This window comes from Brachyistius frenatus, unplaced genomic scaffold (genome assembly GCF_029030835.1).
Source record: "Brachyistius frenatus isolate BFR_SWC_R1_liver_20210118 unplaced genomic scaffold, ASM2903083v1 Contig_89, whole genome shotgun sequence".
NCBI lineage: Eukaryota > Metazoa > Chordata > Actinopteri > Embiotocidae > Brachyistius > Brachyistius frenatus.
In genome coordinates, this window is record NW_027210688.1 from 52,023 (window position 1) to 71,031 (window position 19,009).

The 19,009-nt window shown below is 43.1% G+C and overlaps 1 protein-coding gene across 2 annotated transcripts in view; it reads left to right on the forward strand.

The window, feature by feature from the left end:
* Positions 1–18,115, forward strand: part of arhgef37 (Rho guanine nucleotide exchange factor (GEF) 37) — a 20,874-nt gene extending 2,759 nt beyond the window's left edge. The window contains exons 4-18 of one of the 2 annotated variants that reach the window (XM_069710097.1): positions 1,845–2,047; positions 2,546–2,652; positions 5,581–6,071; positions 6,981–7,110; positions 8,103–8,250; positions 8,338–8,537; positions 8,651–8,781; positions 9,201–9,305; positions 10,248–10,361; positions 10,531–10,700; positions 11,292–11,439; positions 11,537–11,665; positions 12,653–12,848; positions 13,329–13,498; positions 16,819–18,115. In XM_069710097.1, coding sequence (XP_069566198.1) covers positions 5,592–6,071; positions 6,981–7,110; positions 8,103–8,250; positions 8,338–8,537; positions 8,651–8,781; positions 9,201–9,305; positions 10,248–10,361; positions 10,531–10,700; positions 11,292–11,439; positions 11,537–11,665; positions 12,653–12,848; positions 13,329–13,498; positions 16,819–17,037 — 2,340 coding nt within the window. In that variant the 5' untranslated portion in view covers positions 1,845–2,047; positions 2,546–2,652; positions 5,581–5,591 and the 3' untranslated portion in view covers positions 17,038–18,115. The remainder of the gene's footprint in view (positions 1–1,844; positions 2,048–2,545; positions 2,653–5,580; positions 6,072–6,980; positions 7,111–8,102; positions 8,251–8,337; positions 8,538–8,650; positions 8,782–9,200; positions 9,306–10,247; positions 10,362–10,530; positions 10,701–11,291; positions 11,440–11,536; positions 11,666–12,652; positions 12,849–13,328; positions 13,499–16,818) is intronic. The other variant, XM_069710098.1, reaches the window with a different exon arrangement.
* Positions 18,116–19,009: the final 894 nt, after the last annotated feature.

Below are 19,009 nucleotides of genomic sequence, written 5' to 3' on the forward strand. Positions count from 1 at the left end.
TTATAATGCTTTATCTTTATTATTATTTTGCGTAAAGCCGTAGCGGACGAAGCCCGTTCAAGAAAATATACCAAATAGTCAAAGCGGCTTGCGAGTCCGTGACGTAAAGTAGATTTTTAAAACTCAACCAAGCCTAATAAAACAACAAGAAATCTCCTTTTAAATAGTTCTCCACCCGTTGCGTTGTAGTTTTGCTGAATTAACAGACTTTGACAGGAAGTTTGTTTTAATGCTGAGTGAGCAGACAGTTCTGGGAACATCAACCGCTTTCAGCTCCAGCTGATCGTGGTATAGGGAAAAAAAAAACCTCAGTGTTTTTTATTTTTAACAGACTTTAATAGACAGTTCAGTCAATCACAACGTTGTCCTGATGCAGGATTAAAGTGTTTTTTATTCCCCCCCCCCCAAGAGGAGCCTGTTTCAGCAGTAACCTGATTCGATCTGCAGTAGGTCATGCGGTTTACGACCTCGAGCAGTTATTAGATTCACCATTTTCGATCCCGCGGGTTTCCAAAGTGGCCCATTTCCGACCCTTTTATTACATTACTGACACGAAAGACGGGACGGTTTTGGGTTTTTTTGGGGGTTTTTTTAGCGCTCTGCCGAAGTTTTAAGTTAAGCTTTCTAAGAATTTCACGGCTAAATATCTGAGGTGTGATGTCATTTTGCCGAGTCAAGCCGGTGAGAGAAGTCCGGCCTCGCCGCATTCCTCCCTCACATACCGATCTGATAAACCAGACGAGCTGCTCGCCTCCCTCGTCCGGACCGCGGTTCTGAATACCGACATTGTCTCCGGCCGGCTTCACGCCAACATCTTATTCTAATTATTCTCCGGGTCTCCGCGGCGCACACACACGGACACCAGTTGGTGCGTTTGGTTCCCTGAAAGAAGAACAAATAAGACACAAAAAAAATAAAATAAAACACTTCAAATGCTGCGCCTATAAAACCGAATATTCTTTTAGTAGTAGAACAAGTCAAGTTTTCGTTTTCTTCTTCTTCTATTAAATCATCTGAATGAAGTTGTGATTGCGTCCTGCCTGCTCCGTCGGTACCAAACCTCCACCCCGGTGCTTGTTTGGGGGATTTGCAGCGACGTCGACTGTCTGCACGTAATCAAACAACAGTTGTTGTTTTTTTTATGTATGTTGAAATAAAAACCTGCTTTAGGACGATAAGACTTGATGTCGAGGATGAAAACCCCCCTCGGACTTTGGTAATCTCTTGATTGATTTATTTTTCATCTGGCAAACACCAGCAGGTCAAAGTTCTCTCTTTTATTATGTTTGGCACAAACGTCTCGACAGACATTCACGGTTCCTCGATGCTAACGTTTGATGAGGTTGAATTATTATTATTATTATTTTTTTTATGCTTTTAGCATCACCAATGAAATTCTGTCATCCTCCATTTAACTTTAAGCGTCGATATTTCAATTTGTAATTGAATTTGGGGTGATGCTGTATTAAAATGAATGCATCAGCTTTATGTTTCTGGCTATGTGGACATGACAACTTAACTTTAATTTAAAATCCCTTTACTAGTAATCAGCGGTTGCTCAGTGGGCATAACTTAATATTAAATAAAGATGATTGCATGAGCTTTATGTCTTCTGCTCTGCCGTGGACTCTCCAGATGTTCAACACGGTCCTCTCCTTAACTTTAATTTGAATTCCTTTGCGCTAACCAGTGAGCGCTCGGTGGACACGCCCTCGCTTTAATTATTTGTTTGATCGTTTTGACGTAAAGTTGAGACGCAACTCCGCGTAAATCTTTTCTCGCTGGCTGAAACCAATCCTGAAGGAATGAGGCGTAAATCTTCTTTCTTTGCTGCCGTCTGCCAGGAAATCCGGACAATCCCTTTGCGATTGGAAAGAGGATGGGACGTCCCACCGTGCTTTTGTTTCCCGGGGGAGGAAAACTTCAATCACTTCAGTGCTCCGTTCTCATTGGTCCGTCCACCGTTTGATGAAGCCTCTCGAGGTGTCGCGCCGATTGGTCCGTCGGTCTACGGTGAAGACTCGCCAGCCAATCGGCCTCCGTCTGGGTGAGTTCCACTTCCTCTTCCCACCAGCTGCTGCAGTCAATCAGCTTATTCAGCAGCGTGTGCGTGCGTGCGTGCGTGCGTGCGTGCGTGCGTGCGTGCGTGCGTGCGTGCGTGCGTGCGTGCGTGCGTGCGTGTGTGTGTGGCCACCCTCTCCCCTCCGTTGCCCTCCCCTCTTTTTCCTCTACAAAACAGCCATCCCACCCTCCTTTCCACTCCCATCCCCCCTTTCCTCACACACTTATACTCTTGTGTGTCTCTCTCTCACACACACACACACACACACACACACACACACACACACACACACACACACACACACACACACACACACACACACACACACACACACACACACACACACACACACACACACACACACACACACACTCCTGCCACATGAGGCCCAGCAGTTACACTGTGTGTGTGTGTGTGTGTGTGTGTGTGTGTGTGTGTGTGTGTGTGTGTGTGTGTGTGTGTGTGTGTGTGTTTTCCATGCAGCAGCGTCTCCTCTGCAGCAGATTTTGCTTCAGTCGGGTCGCAGCACAAGAAGCCAGACAGAGGAGAGCTCGAGGTTCACCGCAGCTGAATTCAGGATCCTGCGCGAGGTAACGACTGCCTCATCTAAATGTTTTTTTAATGCTCCTCTGTCACTCCGACTCGGTGTTGTTGTTGTTGTTGTTGTCAGGGTTGCGGTGACTTTGCACTAGTTGTGATTCAGCTCGTGAGCCGCTGAGGTTTCTGCTTGCAGCTCTGACACCGTTGTTTTGAGATGGATAGTTTTTGTGCGATGTTTGTGACTTAGATTTGTCTGTTCTCTGATGTGTTTATGGGCCGTAGTTAGTCATTTCTTTAGAGTTTATTAATCGCACCTAATACGTGTTTTGCTGTAGCAATACTTTACATTTAGAGTTTTTAAAACCTGCTTTTTCTATTAAAAACTGAAGTTTTCAAATGTGAAATTCTGTCTGAATACCAGCAGCGTTTTCAGTGACTCAACCAGGTGTGTGATGCCAGATGTTTGGTAGAGTTTGTGATTGTTGGTGCACTCTGGTTTCTGTCAGGTTGTCAAGCTTGTAAATCTCAATAATCTCCAACTCTGGGTCGCCACATGCTGCGAAAAAAAAAACCCTCAACCTTTTGTTGGAAGGAAGGTTTTTAGTTACGATCAGACCAAACTAAATGAACACAGTCACTGTAATCTACTTTAATATTGACCGTCGGTGGACATCTGGAAATATGATGCAGTCCTGTGGTGTCCAGAAAATATTATCAACAAATTTAAAAACATGGCAAACACTTAAAGGTTTTGCAAACACGCAACATCTTTTCATATATACTCAATGGCCAGTTTATTAGGTACACCGAGCTAAAACTACTAAAATGATTGAAATTTGAAATATCAAGCAGCACCTCAAATACAAATTCAAACTTTAAGAGCTACACAAGGTGTTGTTGTCATGTCAACCTCGGTGCATTTACCCTGTTTGTCTCATTTAAAGTTACAGTATTCAGTTACAGCTGTGAATATCAAAACATTTCAGCACAGACGAAAATATCTCCATAGAAGCGAGTATCAAAAAGCACAAACAGAAGTTGTCACAAAATGTGCAAACGCGTGTGAAACTCTGCGTACGTGCTCGTTGGTCAGATCAGGTTTGAGATTGTTGCAGGAATTTATCAGTTCATCTGGTGTGGACAGCAACAGGACTTCACATCGAAGTCAAACAGACAGTGAAAGACAAACGGCAGAGCTGAGGACAGACCTCAGCAGCTGAAACTTTAATAATGAAGCGGTGCAACGTGTCATCGGATAGTTGGACCCAACAAAAACATCACCTACAAAAGCACTATGAAATATTCTCACCACAAAATGTCTTGTTTTTGGTATGAGGCATGAAACCCGGGCATTACAACTGATATAAATAACACGATGGACTCAGGACGCACTGAAGAAACTCTGAGCCTGTTGTGATGAGTAACTCCTCGCACACACGCATTATAATTAAATCACCGAGTCAAAAATACATTTGTCATCAGAGTCGATTCCTTTAAAGCCACAGAAGGCTCAACCATGTACCGGCTAATCGTCACAGCGGCAGTCTGTCGGTAAGCAGCTTGCCAGCCTCCCGGTGGGCCGACACGTGGCCTTCCAGCTCAGAGGGTCCACAACAATGCATCTCCCCTCTCTGAGTGTTAGTGTGATGTAAGCAATATAAACAAAGCCATCACATCTGCTGCTTTATGCAGTTATAAAGACCGTGTTAACACGAGGGGTAATCCACAACATGTTTTTCTTCTTTCTTTTTCTTTTGGCTTTTAAAAGAAGCACCCGTTGTTGTTGTTTTTTTTTATTTTATTGTCCGTCTCTAAAGCGAAACATTAAATCAAATGCAGGAATGAAACGTTATCAGTCTGTACATTCCTGGAGTTTTTCTGTGGGAGATTCCTCATCTGTCTACAGATGTTTAAAGAATTTTTTCTCCTTCCTGAGTTTCTTGACTTTACTCACATTTGTGGTCTGAATAACAGATGTTGTAAACTGTCCTTTTAAACGACAATTGTCTGCTAGTTCAAAAATTGTTTTATGATCTGGGTTACACAGAACAGAACCGATATCCAGATGTCGGTCCTGATAGAGGTGCAACTTTTGACACGTCCTCTTTAGACAACACAGCTGAGCAAATACAAGATGGACTCTTACAGCGAGGACTTCCACTGCTGCATCCCAGTTCGGCCTCTCACATGTTTTCATTACATTCAAATCATAACTCTAAGCCAATGTTTTTCCAAAAGATAAACTACTACTTCAGTTTTGGGGTATTTCTTTTTGAATCCTCAACAACTTTTTTTTAACTGCTTTAATAATCTGCCCAATTTAAAAAAAAAAAAAGTTTCGTAAATTACAACTGTTTCTTGATCCCAAAAAGGAAAAACCAGAAATGACGCACCTGTTTAATCATGACGAACAACACGAGCCCAATATGAATGTATAATCCCCCAAAAAACTTAAGAAAAACGATATAACACAAATACGGACAAATATGTCTTGTGATCAAAGGTATATTGATTTAGAAACACAAGTCAAGTCAACAACAACGAATCAATAAATCAAATATGTGTTCTTGCACTGTTGCTGCTCAGTCACGCTGAAACCAGTCAATACAAATGACATCTGCGTCCTCCAGTGTCCCCGTCCATCCAGTGTGGTCCATCTGGTCTACTGTTGGGATGCGAAGTCGTGACACCACGCAGCTGTTGCCGCTCACAGTTAAAACTCAGATGATCAATAATGTAAGATTTTAGATTTTAAGACTGGAACGGTTTCAAGAAAGAAAAAAACCTCCTCCAAATGACAAACAAATGGGTTTAAGGGAAACCTTTTCCCCTCCAAAAATTCTGTTAAATGTCACTGAAATTATTTCATCAATTGGAAAGATGTCAATGAAGATGCTATTACAAATGAAGAGATATTTGTTAGAACCAAAAAAAGGTTTTAAACATGAAAAACCAACAACAGTGTTTCTCTTGGACAGTGATCTCCAGCATGGAGGTGCCGAGGAGGCCGCAGCCCTCCTTCACCCTGACTCTCCCTAAAGCGGCCTCGACCGCTCCGTCGCCCGCGGGAGCCGTCGAGAAGGTCGCCAAGAAAGCTCCGGCGGAGGAGGACGATCAAGTCGGAGAAGAGACGGAGACGTCCGGGTCGGACGTGTCCGTGATCGCGGAGCCGCCGGCCGACTCCTCAGAACTCTTGGATACAAAAGCCGTACCGGCCATCTCCAGACTTTCCTCCCAGGACAGTTTCTCGGAGGAGAGGTCGGTGTCGGAGGAGGAGAGGTCGGTGTCGGCCGAGGAGGAGGCCGAGGAGGCCCGGAAGAAGTGCGAAAAGGAGGAAGCCGCGGCTAAAGAGAGAGCAGCCCACAGACAGCAGCTGGCGATAGAGGAGCTGGTCCACTCGGAGAGGAACTACCTCCGACTGCTGCAGCTCAGCACGGTGACCATCAGGAACAACCTGCAGCAACTACAGGTACCAACCAACCATGGACACTTGTGGAATTACCTTGGTGTGTGTGTGTAGCGCAAACAATGATTCTGGACAGACATTTTTTTCTATGGCATTGCATGCAAATGTGTAAAATAAGATGAAAGATGGCGGTGAATCGGAGATACGTGTGAATGAATATGATGGACGAAGGACGGACGGAGAGAAGCAGCAGCGCGAAGGAGGGCCGAGCAGAGAAACCCAGAATAAATGGGAATGAATAGTGGCATTGTGAGGCAGAAAAGTTGCTGGATTGTTTTCAGTGTTAATGTGCAGATTGTTCCGTCTCCCACCAGTTAGTGTGCCCACTATTGTCTCATTAGAATAAAATGGAGGAGAACAAAATGGATGTTCATCAGCTGCATTAGCATTTTTTTTTTCTGTTTTAAAATAAAAAAGGAATAGGTAGCAGAAACACATACATAGCTAACTTTGTGCTATGCACTGCGATAAACCTCAAACTTGGCATTAAGTGATGACTATGGAAAAAATGTGCAATGTTATGTAGGCTTTATCATGTTTTTATGTATTTGGACGCATTTCCAAAGTTGCTTTTTGTTGGTTACCTTTCCAGTTGACCAACTATATTTTGTTTAATTTTAAATGACCTACTATACCTCCACAGGGCTCTACATAAAAGGGCTGGATTGATTGATTGATTGATTATATTCAGGCAAGGCGGTTGAATATGATAAAATTGTTCTCACCAGTACTCAGTCACAGAAGAACCCACTGCACGAGAGACTGCATATTCTTTTTTAATAAGGGTTAATAATTGTGCCATATCTGACCCACATATTCTCCATCCAGTCTACATTTGGACAGTAAATTCCTGCAGGACAGAAAAATGAATTTGCTTTTGTCTGTTGTTTTCCATCTCCATGCCCACCACAGCCTCCTCTAGCCAACCTGGACAGCATATTCCTCTACATAGAGGAGGTGATCGATGTGTCGAGCCGTCTCCTCAGCCTGTTGGACCAGAAGCAGGTTCAGTCCGGAGACCCGGACTTCCTGGAGACGCTGTGTAAGGGTCGACGCTTTCCTATTTCTTCAATGTCTAATCCCCCAAAACTCTATTTGATGACACGAGTCTGTTCACGTTTCCAACAGGTCGGTTTCAGATCAGTTTTGGTTTTTTTCTCGATCCCCACTCGTTGACAGGAAACAATTCACGTTCAACAACCTTTTGTTTGTTGGATTTGTGGCTTTTCACGTTCAGGTGAGAAGTTCAGTCGAGGCAAGATCCACGTAGGAGAGTTCATTCTTAAGGCTCTATACCCAGAAATATCTGCTATACTGTTTTGCCGTATTTGCATGTGTTACAGCCACTTGAGAGGCCACAATATTATTTTGGGATTATTTTTATTGTTACATTATTTACAACAAAGTTAGAGTAAAATAATGTGTTCACCTCACGAGCAATCTTCTCAAATGTTTTTAAAAACAACATCCACTGTTCTCCCTGTAAGATGGTGAAAATAAAGGATGTTTTTAATAATAATAATAAACTTTATTTGTATAGCACCTTTCATATAAGAAATGCAGCTCAAAGTGCTTCACAGCAAGATAATTACATGTAGTGTTTCACATAGAAACAGATATAAAGGAACATTTAGAAATATAGAAAAGAAATGAGATAAAACAGATAAAATGCATAAGAAACATAAAATGCATAATCCCAGGTTGCCTCCGTCAGGACATGTCGAGACGTGTCTCTTCTGAGGACAAACATTCATAGTTTCTCCGCAGGAAGGCTGTTGATTAAATTTGCTTGTTGGCCATGCCCACAATTAAATGGACAAAAGAGAGGGCTGTTTTCTACACACAGTCTATCACAGTCATCATCGAAATTGTGTTTCACATGAGCTGTCTTTCTCGCACGTATTAATAATTCAAATAGATGCAGAGAACAGGTCACTCAATAACAATTAATCTATAATGTATGATTATTTGTCGGTATTTAATGTTGTTCCTGCATGTAAAGAAGTAAAATCGATATTTCTTTCCTTCTGACAGGTGATTCGTTCCTCAGCCTGTCCTCGGACATCGAAGCCGCCTACAAGGAATACTTGGCCAACTACAATCACGTCACGGTGGTGGAGAACAGCTACAAGCAGAAGGAGGCCCTCTGGAACGAGATCGTCAGAGTCATCAAGGCCTCCGCGTGGGTTCATTTATCATCTTTCATATTGGAACAGAAAGCGAACTGGATAAACTGCAGAAACAACATGTTACTTTCACTTCCCTCCAGGCCTGAAGTCAACGCCACCTCTCTGAGTTTCTTCTTGGTGATGCCGGTGCAGCGGATCGCCCGCTACCCGCTCCTCCTGCAGACCATCCAGAAACACACGGAGCCGACTCACCCGGCGTACCCGCTGCTGGAGCAGACCGCTCACACCTCCATCGCTCTGAACTGTCGCATCAACGAGTACAAGCGCTTCAGAGAAGTCGGTAAGACGGGTTTTCTGCCGTGACGTTAACTCGCGGTGGCGACATCAGAGGGGGGGGGAGCTGTGACAAAAGAAGCTCCGCTGTAAAGTCGATAAAATCTTCTTGTGTTACAGCTGACAAATACAAGAAGACGGAAACCTTGACCATCAAGGACAAGATCAACCGCCTGAACAGCCACAGCATCGCCAAGAAGACGGCGAGGCTCAGCCAGCAGATCAAACACGAGACCGGGATAGCAGCTAAGGTAGGACGCTGTCCTGTAACCCTGTGAGATGACCGGCCGGGTTAGGTGGACCTAACGCTCCACAAGACACCAAGCAACACATTTATAGTGACGTTTCAGGGTGAAGCAACCTCTGTAAATAAAACCTCCTTCAGCTGCACCTCAGTAATCAATGATTAACCAGCAGAGAGAGAGAGACAGCGTTGTGATCTGTTCACTCTGCTACACCGAAGCACGGCTACAGTCTGATGAGGTCTTCCAGGTCTGATCAAAGACGTCCAGTCCGTCCTTCCACGTCTCCCGTAGCTTCCATCTTTTGCTTCAGTCATATTTAGGCCTGATTTGCGTGTAGTCGAGATATAAAACAATCTGACTTTGCATTCATTTTACATATTTAAAGCCATTTGTTTGTACTTAAACATTTTTGCGGGGTGTCACAGCTGGTGGACGAGGAGTTTGACGCCCTGGAAGGTTTCTTTTACGTCCTGGAGAACGGGATCCTGGAGCTTCTGGAGAACGTGGAGACATACCTGCACCACCTACAGGTACGCTGCAAAACATCCCGGGTTTATTTACCGGTAATGATTTGCTGTTTGCGAGTTTAAACCTAACACTGTTATTTCTATTAAATATAACTAAATTAAAGAGGAAAAGAGAGCGTTAGACCTGTCGAGTGTTAAATGAAACGGCAGCTTTGACCTTTTTGTTTTTGATAAGAAGAAGAATCGTAACGTTTTGGCTCCAGACGCCTAAAGATGGGAATTCGAGGCTTTGCGCAATTCCTGGTTTGAATCTTTGGCATAATAAACATCTCTGTGAGGAATTATTTGCCCGTGTTTAATGCGTAAAACCCCAGATGGCCTGAGAAACATGAATGTAACGTGTTTTTCTTTTTCAAGTAACGTCTGTTGCGAACAGAATATTGAAACCTAACAGTGTTTAATTTGCCACATACACTAAATAAAAAAAAACATCCAATCTGCGAGACATGTGGTCGTGTCTGGAGTTCATTTTCTTCATGTACCTATACGTGTCAGCATTTTCCACTCATTTAATCCTTAATATTCACTGTAAGTACAACCAACAATTTGCCAGATCCGCAGTCGTATACTTAAATGTCTTAAATGACGGATGAACAGCACATCTGATTCATTCCTCCCGTCTATGACTGATGTCTTTCCAGTCGCTGGTGGAGAAGTGGAACATAACTGGATATTTATTTCTGAACATGTCATATGTTTATGAGTCACACTGTGTAAACTCAGGAGCTCCTTTTAGTCCCTGAAGTTAAACACATGAATTTCCATGTAACTTTCTGCCCTAAAATTATTCTCCAAGCTGGTTTTCTCCTTCTTTTCCCACTTTTTTTTTTTTTTTTTACATTTTCCTTCTTTTTCTTTCTTTCTCGGTCGTTGATCAAAATGAACCGTCGCAGCCTGCTCACGTTTTGACCGTGTGATACTCGGCTCTTTGTCGTTGGTCTGTAGGGGTTCCTGGCCTGCAAGACGGAGGAGTTTGACTTGGATATGGATGGAGAGAAGGCGCCTATCTGCTACAAGGAGATCACTACTGCTCTCAGACAGTGGATCCTTCCTACATTTGTGAGTCATCATTATGTGCAATCCACAAATGCTCTCAAAAATCATTACAACCAAAAACAATGTCAACAATAAAACCCCCACCTGTCAGAAATGATGAATACGTTAAACACATCGGTTTTGTAATGCTGGGCTTCCATGATCACGTGATCCTCTTCCTTCCTCCATCCAGGAGAAGAGGATGAGGACGCTGATCCACAAGCCGCTGTGTGCCCTCCGCGACCTCCTGGTGGGCCCGAGGAACCTGATCAGAAAGAGACTGGACAAGCTGCTCGACTACGAACTGCTGGAAGCCAAATCCAACCTGAGCTACGAGGAGCAGGCGGTGGTGAGCACCTACAGGTACAGAGAGATTTAAAACTACAGGCAGGACTGTCATTGGATGGGTTGGAAAGGCTGGGGTAATAATTAAAGGGCTGCTTGTTTGAGATTTTAAGAGTATGGACTCGACAAAACACTGAATCCAAATCTAATACTCCATAAATTCAACTGGGACATAAGAGACATGACAAAAGGCAGTTCCAATATTGGGGAAACAAGGTAGAAATGTTGTCACATACAGTAAATACATCTAAATTAGTGGTTCTGACATGAAGAAAAACAACTTCTGGTGGTGGTGAACACTAAATTCAGGCTGCTAAGAACAAACTGTTGATATTGAGATGATCACCAGAAACCGCTTCTTTTTTTCTTTTTTTTAGCTTTGTTGTATTGCGGCATCTTTGTGTTATTTATGTAACTAGAATTTCTACCGATATTTAAAACGGCAGAGTTATTGCCAGGCAAGAAGTTTTGTTGTAGTTTCAAGATTTGGGTTTTTACTTTAATCCAGCGGGCAAGATTAGATCATTTACTAGTTTTACCGAGCAGTTTAGATTGACTGAGCTCGGCCTCCATTTTGAATTGAGAACATCTCGCCTCCTCTCTTGTCAGGACGATCAACACGTTGCTCCTGAACGAGCTCCCTCAGTTCAACGGTCTGGCTCTGCAGATGATCTGGAGCATGTTGGGGACGTTCAGCTGTCTGCATAAAGACCTCTCCTCCGACATGGAGCAGCTGTTTCAGAGCTTCGCACAACAGGTACGACCTCACAATAAGCCCAAGCAGAAGATGAGTTTCCATAGCAGGTTGTGATAAATGTGTCTTGTTACCTTTCTCTTCATCCGTCTCCTTCCAGCTCCCTCACAGCTCTTTCCACCCCGGTGCATTCTGGGAGTGGGCGGAGTCTGCCGTGCTGGAAGGTGCCAGGAGGCTGCAGACTTTATGTCAAAGTGTGGAGGACACACTCAACGCACCGGTCGTCCAGGTTGGACTTGAGAGAGTGTTGTTTTTTTACTTTGTGGTTTTTCTGGGTTGTTGTCCAGGAACACTGGGAAGAACTTGTGTGTTTTGTTTCAATAATTTAGTTCAAATTTTTTGTAAAACTCAGGTTAACTACAAATACAAGGTTTCTAAAATGATAACATGCTGTTCAACAGACCGTAAATTCACAAACACACTAACACGACAGTCAGAAAAATAAGCTCAGTCACATTTCTTTTCTGCCTCAGATTAGAGCGCAGAGCAAATTTGAGCTATTCGTCATTGACACGTCCAGAAAAAAAATACGTTTACACGAGTTCTCCAACACGCAGTTGTTCCAAGCAGTGAAGAGGAAAAATGTCAAAGTAGAAACACGTCCTCCATAACAGCAGTCTAAAAATAGACGCAGATTTTATTACCCAGCTCACATCACTTCATGTACGCTTTAAATTGGAATATTTAATAGACAAAAAGCCAGAAATTACTAGTGACACTTTGGACTTAATCATTGTTATAAAAATACCTCAAAGACTCATTTTCTTCTGGTTTTACTTTCCTAATGTAACTTGACAATATGCAAAAATATAATACAGCTCCAGGTGTTTTCCATTTGTTTGTTGTTGCGTCTGGAGTGTGTGAGCAGTGATGAGTGTTTGTGTTTACGATTTGGTATTTAAAAAAAAAAAGAAAAAAAATCCTTTTGACATGTGTCACTGCTGCTCGTATTTCCTGTTTTACCGCATGTCGTGTGCCTTTAAAGTGGGTCACGTTGACATTCAAACTCGCCAGGCAACTTTCATAAATCCTCCACTGACGTGTTGTTTGAGGTTACAGTGATCACTGAGGAATTTGCCGACTCGTTGTGTCATTACAAATCCGTCATCAGTGACGAGATACAGAATGTGCTTCTGCAACTTTCTTAATGACTTCCCAGCTTATTGTATTTAACCTTATGTTTCCCCGTTCCTTGTGATTTTTGTTCCTCCGTCAGCCTCTGAGCCCGTCGTCTCAGCGCCGCCTGAAGCAGCTGATGGACAAGCACGGTTCTGGAAAGATCTACCAGGTGATGGGCGCCGTGGTGGGCAGCCGGGACCTGGACCTGAACCTGGCGAAGGGGGAGCTGGTGGCCGTCATCAGCGAGGCCGACACCCGCGGAGACAAACGGAGATGGCTGGTTGATGCGGGAGGTGGAAAAAGCTTAATTTACTAAAACACCATCTTTTACCATGTTAATTAACAAAACGACAAATTAAACCACGCAGCACATAATTCAGCCGGCTCACAGATGAGCACAGAGGTTATTCTGATGTCTTAAGTTTAGAGGAAGAGCAGTATATCTGGGAAAATGGCTAAAAAGAAGGAAGAATTCCTGCTGTGTATGATTTAGAGCTAAAGTATGTATGAGGTACAAATAGATGTCTGGAAGCTCGAAGTTTAGGGAGGAAAACCAAAGCAATGGAGTTGATCTCCGAATACAAAATACTGCGGTTCCAGTGCAGCTCGTCCTAAATGCAGCTCATCGCTGCCATCTTTCGGCCAATCGATGTTATTACAATGAACCAACTACTGAGCAGTATTTGATCAGTGTACCAACCAACCAGTGTTTTATATTTAGTGCACACAGTGAAAATGGAATTGGCTCGTAAAACAGTAAAAACTTGTCGCAGGCAGAAGAGGCTACGCTCCTTCCTCGAAGCTCATTCGCTACCACCAGCCGACGGAGGCCCCGCCCCCCTCGCCACACCTGACCCTGCCAGACGGCGTGACCGGAATCAGACGACACTCCTACACCCCGGAGAGCCAGCCGCTCAAAGTCATGAGCCAGCCTTGTTTCCAGGTAATCCAGATAATAAACGTTAGAAAAATTATACTTGATAAAAGTAGAAAAATACAGCATGTTGGGGGTATTTATAACTAAATGAATTAATAATTGGTAATTGTGAATGAATGTATGGTTGATTTTTTTTTGGGGCGGGGGTGGGAGTCAACATAATACAATAATATTATGATACCTAACTCAGGATACAATATCATTTATATTTGATTTTTTTTTTAGACATGTTTTTTTTAAATCTCACTTTACTCCACAAGAAAGTGGATTAATTGTTTTCCTTTAAAAGCACCTCAAAGTTTGTGTGACAACATCAGTCGGTCGAATCATTTCCAGAATGAACTTCGAAATGTGAAGTACGTCACGACTTGGCTGAGTGAAACGAGGATGTCTCATTTTGTTCGACGCGTGTTGCTTCGGCTCTTCGCCTCCTGGTTTTACGTGCGATTTGTTTGTTTACTTGTTTATCTTGGTGGTTTATTTGATTGTAATGTCAGGTGTACCAAGTGTTCTCTCTCTGTGTGTGTGTGTGTGTGTGTTTAATTTCCTTAATTAAACACTACAGACTTGCCATGTCCAAAGAATTGACTGATCGATGTGACAGGATTCAGTGACGGAAGCGTCAGCCTGTCACATGCCTGACTCTGTGTGTGTGTGTGTGTGTGTGTGTGTGTGTGTGTGTGTGTGTGTGTGTGTGTGGGGGGGTTACTTGTTCTTCTATCTTTGTGAGGACTATCAATAGTATTGTACCTTAAGAACCTTCTGAACTGTGAGGACTGGACAGGTTAGAGTCAGGTAGAGCTAGAGTTGAGGTTTGGTACTAAGTTGTGCTAGTTAAGGTTATAGCTATGTCAGATTATGCAATGAATTATATCAATGAGTGTCCTCACAAAGAGAAAGATGTGTTTGTGTGTGTGCATGCGTTTTTTTTGTGTTTTTTTTTATATGGGAAAGTCCATGAATAGCTGCTTAACCTTATGAGTGGGTTACTGTGAGGGGTCGTGAGTTAATTTATGCGATGCAGAGCTGCAGGCTGCGATAAAGTGTGTGTGTGTGTGTGTGTGTGTGTGTGTGTGTGTGTGTGTGTGTGTGTGTGTGTGTGTGTGTGTGTGTGTGTGTGTGTGTGTGTGCGCGCGCGTGCGTGCGTGGCTACATTGATTTACATTTGCAACATGCGAGTGGGAGAGGAGTGTCGCAGCTTGTAAATTTGTGATGGTTTATGTGAGTATTTGTGCATGAAAGATGGAGATGTGTGTGTGTGTGTGTGTGTGTGTGTGTGTGTGTGTGTGTGTGTGTGTGTGTGTGTGTGTGTGTGTGTGTGTGTGTGTGTGTGTGAGAGATATGCCTTCACAGGGCCTTGCCTTTTAAAATGAGTGATTGCTCCACTGACCTTATACACATCGTTTTCTCCTCCTCTTCCTCCCCCTCCTCCTCCTCGTGTCCATCCCACATGACCCTGAGTCTGCTCCCGTACACAACAATGTACCTCCCTCAGGCCCCGGCCACATTACGGCAGATAACACACAAATGTTCACGTCTTTGGGTTCTTTCATTCACACTAAATCACATGTTCTCCACTGCACAAAATGGAGGTATTCCACACAACAACAAAAGAAAGAAGAAAAACAGATGCTGTTCTTTCGTGGGAGAAATAGAGGAGATGTATGGCTGTCCTTAAAAGACATGAAGGTGGAGCAGCAACATTTAAGCTTCATAGCAACTTTCTCTGCGATCTGTGACGTCGTTTATAAAATGAAAAATATCTTGATGTGAAAGGTTTTGTGTTAAAACAAGAAAACTTCCTGCAGCAGAGTGTTTCTTTTCAGCAGCATATTGCTGTAAAAAAAAAACCCACAACACCACCAACTGTGTAACCTTAAGAAAATGATGAAAGCGATGTGTAAGAAATGGGATATTTAAGGACAAATCATTTTTGATAGACGTGGTTGTACCGTCGGCTCGCTCGGGAACAGGTTAAACCTCGATGTTTCACAGGTGGGCTGTGAAGAGCGCCCTCGCTCTCCAGCCGACTTTCATCCTCTCGCTTATGTTGGACGAAGCACATTTAGATTTCCGTCCTATTTCTGTCAAAACTCCTAGAAAAGAAAAGCAGGGGGCCTTTACAGCTTTTAGACATCCCAGCCAAGTATTCATCATTTCCTGTCAGGTCTCCTTTTAACTGTTTCAGCACCACGGTTGTCATGACAATATGCTGACACAAAGAGGTGCTGATTCGCCACGCTGCGCTCGTCTTGGACTTTTTCTTTTCTTTTCTTTCCTCATTTCCATCAGGAACTTAGCCGCAGCGAAAATGCTCTCCTCGGCCTCCCCGACATGAATCACTCCTCAGCCGACGGCCACACTCTCTTCACTTTTACGTTTATTTATTTTTTGTTCCTCCTCCTCCTCCTCCTCCTCCTCCTCCTCCTCCTCCTCCGTGTCCGCCTGGCAAAATGCTAATTAAATGCTAATTGGTGTAGGCCGTTAGGGCAGCGCTGACGTCGGAGCGGAGAGGTGAGCCGAGGTGAAGGGTTTGTTAATGACACAGAGCAGCCGGCTAAACTCGGCTATTAGCACTGCTGGGCCACTCTGTCATACCAACACAAGGCTCATTAGGAAGCCTTCATTCTGTGACTGTGTGGGGGGGGGGGGGGGGGGTGATGAGATGGGATTTGTCAAGACATAACTAGTGGGCTTAACCTTTTCAGAGAATATTACAATGATTTGTGGCTGTGTGAGTCTGTGTGTCTACATTTGTACCTGCGTGCAGACTTTTTTTTTTTTTTTCATTTTTCGAAGTCGTGAACGTGAATTAAGGCCGTTTTGCTTTTTAATAGCAGTTATAAAAATGTAGGGGACATGCCTGTATCATATTAATAAGTATTCATACCTTACATTATCTCTATTATTAACGAATGGATTACAATTCAACTTTGCGAAAATATTCCTTTCTTTCTGACTTTTTGTCAGCTTGATGCACATTAACATTTAATTAACGTCAGCTTGTCACACTGGAATGTGAAACGTTTGCTTGTTGGCACACCAGCTGGGCCGGCTGATATTGATAAAATAATTATGATCTTGACATCATATCCTGAATTATTACTGCTGATATAAGTATTAATCGAATTAATGTAAAATCGCATATAAAGCACATCATCAGATGAAGTTCAAAACTTTAAAGTTCCATTTGATACTTTAAAGGACCAAGTTGTCAAGCTACAATGCTAACATACCCGTTTACATTCAAGGAATGAAAAAAAAAACGTAAGCAGCCGAGCAGACTTGTACTTTTTGTATTTCATCCAGCGTTTTAATTTTTCCAGGTTTTGGCCGCCTATGACTTTACAGCAAAGGGCAACCACGAAGTTTCTATTCGGGCCGGGGAGCCAATTCGTGTCCTGGAGCCCCACGACAAACGAGGGAATCGTGACTGGAGCCTGGTGGAGGCGCGGGGGGGGCAGAGGGGCTACGTGCCCTCCAACTACCTCGCAATTATGCCTTTGGGGATGGGTCCGCCCGGCAGCTACCACCCACGCTGCTAGGAGGGAAGTAGCCCAAAAAAAACAACAACAACACATACATCAGCATGATTTGCCGGGTGACGAGGATTTTTTTCCAAAAACTGCATTTCGAAATGCTCGTTTTTTTTTTTTTTGTTGTTCTCATGAAGCCCAACTTCTACAGTAGCATATATCTACAAATCAGTGTTTTTAAAGAGACACCAGAGCAGTTTCTTCATCTATAATTATGCGATGGCCACCGTGTGTCCACTAAAGATGCTAAATTCTGGTAGTTAACTGCTGCATCCAATTTTACAACTGGAATTTTTGAACTTCTCTTCATACACAAACTACCTGTTTTAAAAAAAACTAAAAAAAAAATCTAAAAAAAAAAAGTTTCAACATCATCAGCTTTTACAAGTAAAGACTTCTCAGGCTGTTTCTGCTCCAACATTTAAAAACAACAACAACAATCTAATCCTGCATTTTGCAACAAAAACATACTTTAATAAGCTGTGACATGAGTGGAGATGAATCCTTAGCTTTAGCTAAACATAAATAATGAATAGATGGTAGATCTGCGACTAATGTGCATTTTTGTTATTGAGGGTAAAGATATTCACTTTATTATTATCATGAAGGACTGAAGGAACTGGAAGATATTCCCGTTTTTAAGAAGCTGCAATCAAAGAATTTTGACTCGATGATGAATTGATCGTCAAAATTAATTTTCTGTCCATCAACTAATCATTACTGGTTGAAAGCTGCTGGTTTAAATGAGGGGAATGTGTGCAATACAAGACATATTTACGTTCCTACGGTTTTCTTTTTTTTTGGTATGGACAGTAAATCTATCAAACAATCAGAAAGTGCAAGTTTTGGTGGATCATCTTTGATCCACACAATCGTTGACTTGTACGAAGGATAAAATACCAGGACACACTGGATAAAAAAAACCAAAATGAAGGATTATTAGTTGGCGTCTTGCTCGTGGACTCTCGGGAAGGACCGACGCTGAAGGACGAGCTTAAAGTTGCACTGAAAAACTTGTTATTACTATTGTTAAAAAAAGCTCCGGAGACGAGGAAGGAATTGTTTCAGAGACTCATTGGAGGTGGAGGCGGTGTGTGAGGGGAGGAGGGGCGGGTGGAGGGATGAGGGGGCGTACCCTTCACTGATTTCCCATGATTCTCAGCGGCAAAGACGAACACTCGAATTGGAAAAAAAACAAAACAATAGACTGCATGTTCTATCGTTAGAGGGTCTTTTTGTAACTGCAACACTTGGAAACAGAGAAAATGGTGTGTGTGTGTGTGTGTGTGTGTGTGTGTGTGTGTGTGTGTGTGTGTGTGTGTGTGTGTGTGTGTGTGTGTGTGTGTGTGTGTGTGTGTGTCCTCCTCCTCACCTGGAGGCAGGAGCAGCACTGTATTGAGACTGACAGCTACACAGCGCTCTCATCATCTCAGACTGTGTAATGTGATGTAAATGTAAAATGTCTCCGGGGCCGAGGAAGAGGAGGATGAGGGGATGTAAGGAGAAGACGAAGGCACTCGCCAAAGTCGTAAAGGAGTTGGAAGGAGACACTAGTTATCTTGTTAGTTTGAATCTTGCGGTTCTTCTCCCGTTATTTTCTCCTCTCTGCACTTAATTTAAATCAGCTCAACTCGTCCCTTCTTATATTATCTCTCCGTATTTGTAATACGATTGTGGTTTGTTTTTTTTAATTTTGTTTATCCCCCCGGAAACGTATTTAAATCAAAGATTTTGAAATAGTACAGGCAGGTTTTTCGGAAGCGACCTACTTCTGCATTCCGAAGCACCTGATGATGCTTGTTGCCATGGCGACAGCTCAGTCAATGCAGGTCATGTCTCTCCGTGGCATTTTCTTCAAGTCGGCCGGACCGTGAAAACATTTAGCCGCGGCAGCGTTTTAAACTTGCTCGTGATTGTCCTGGAAGTTTGAATTTATTTATTCAAACAGTCCCAAAAATTATAATTCCCTGATTCTGCAAAC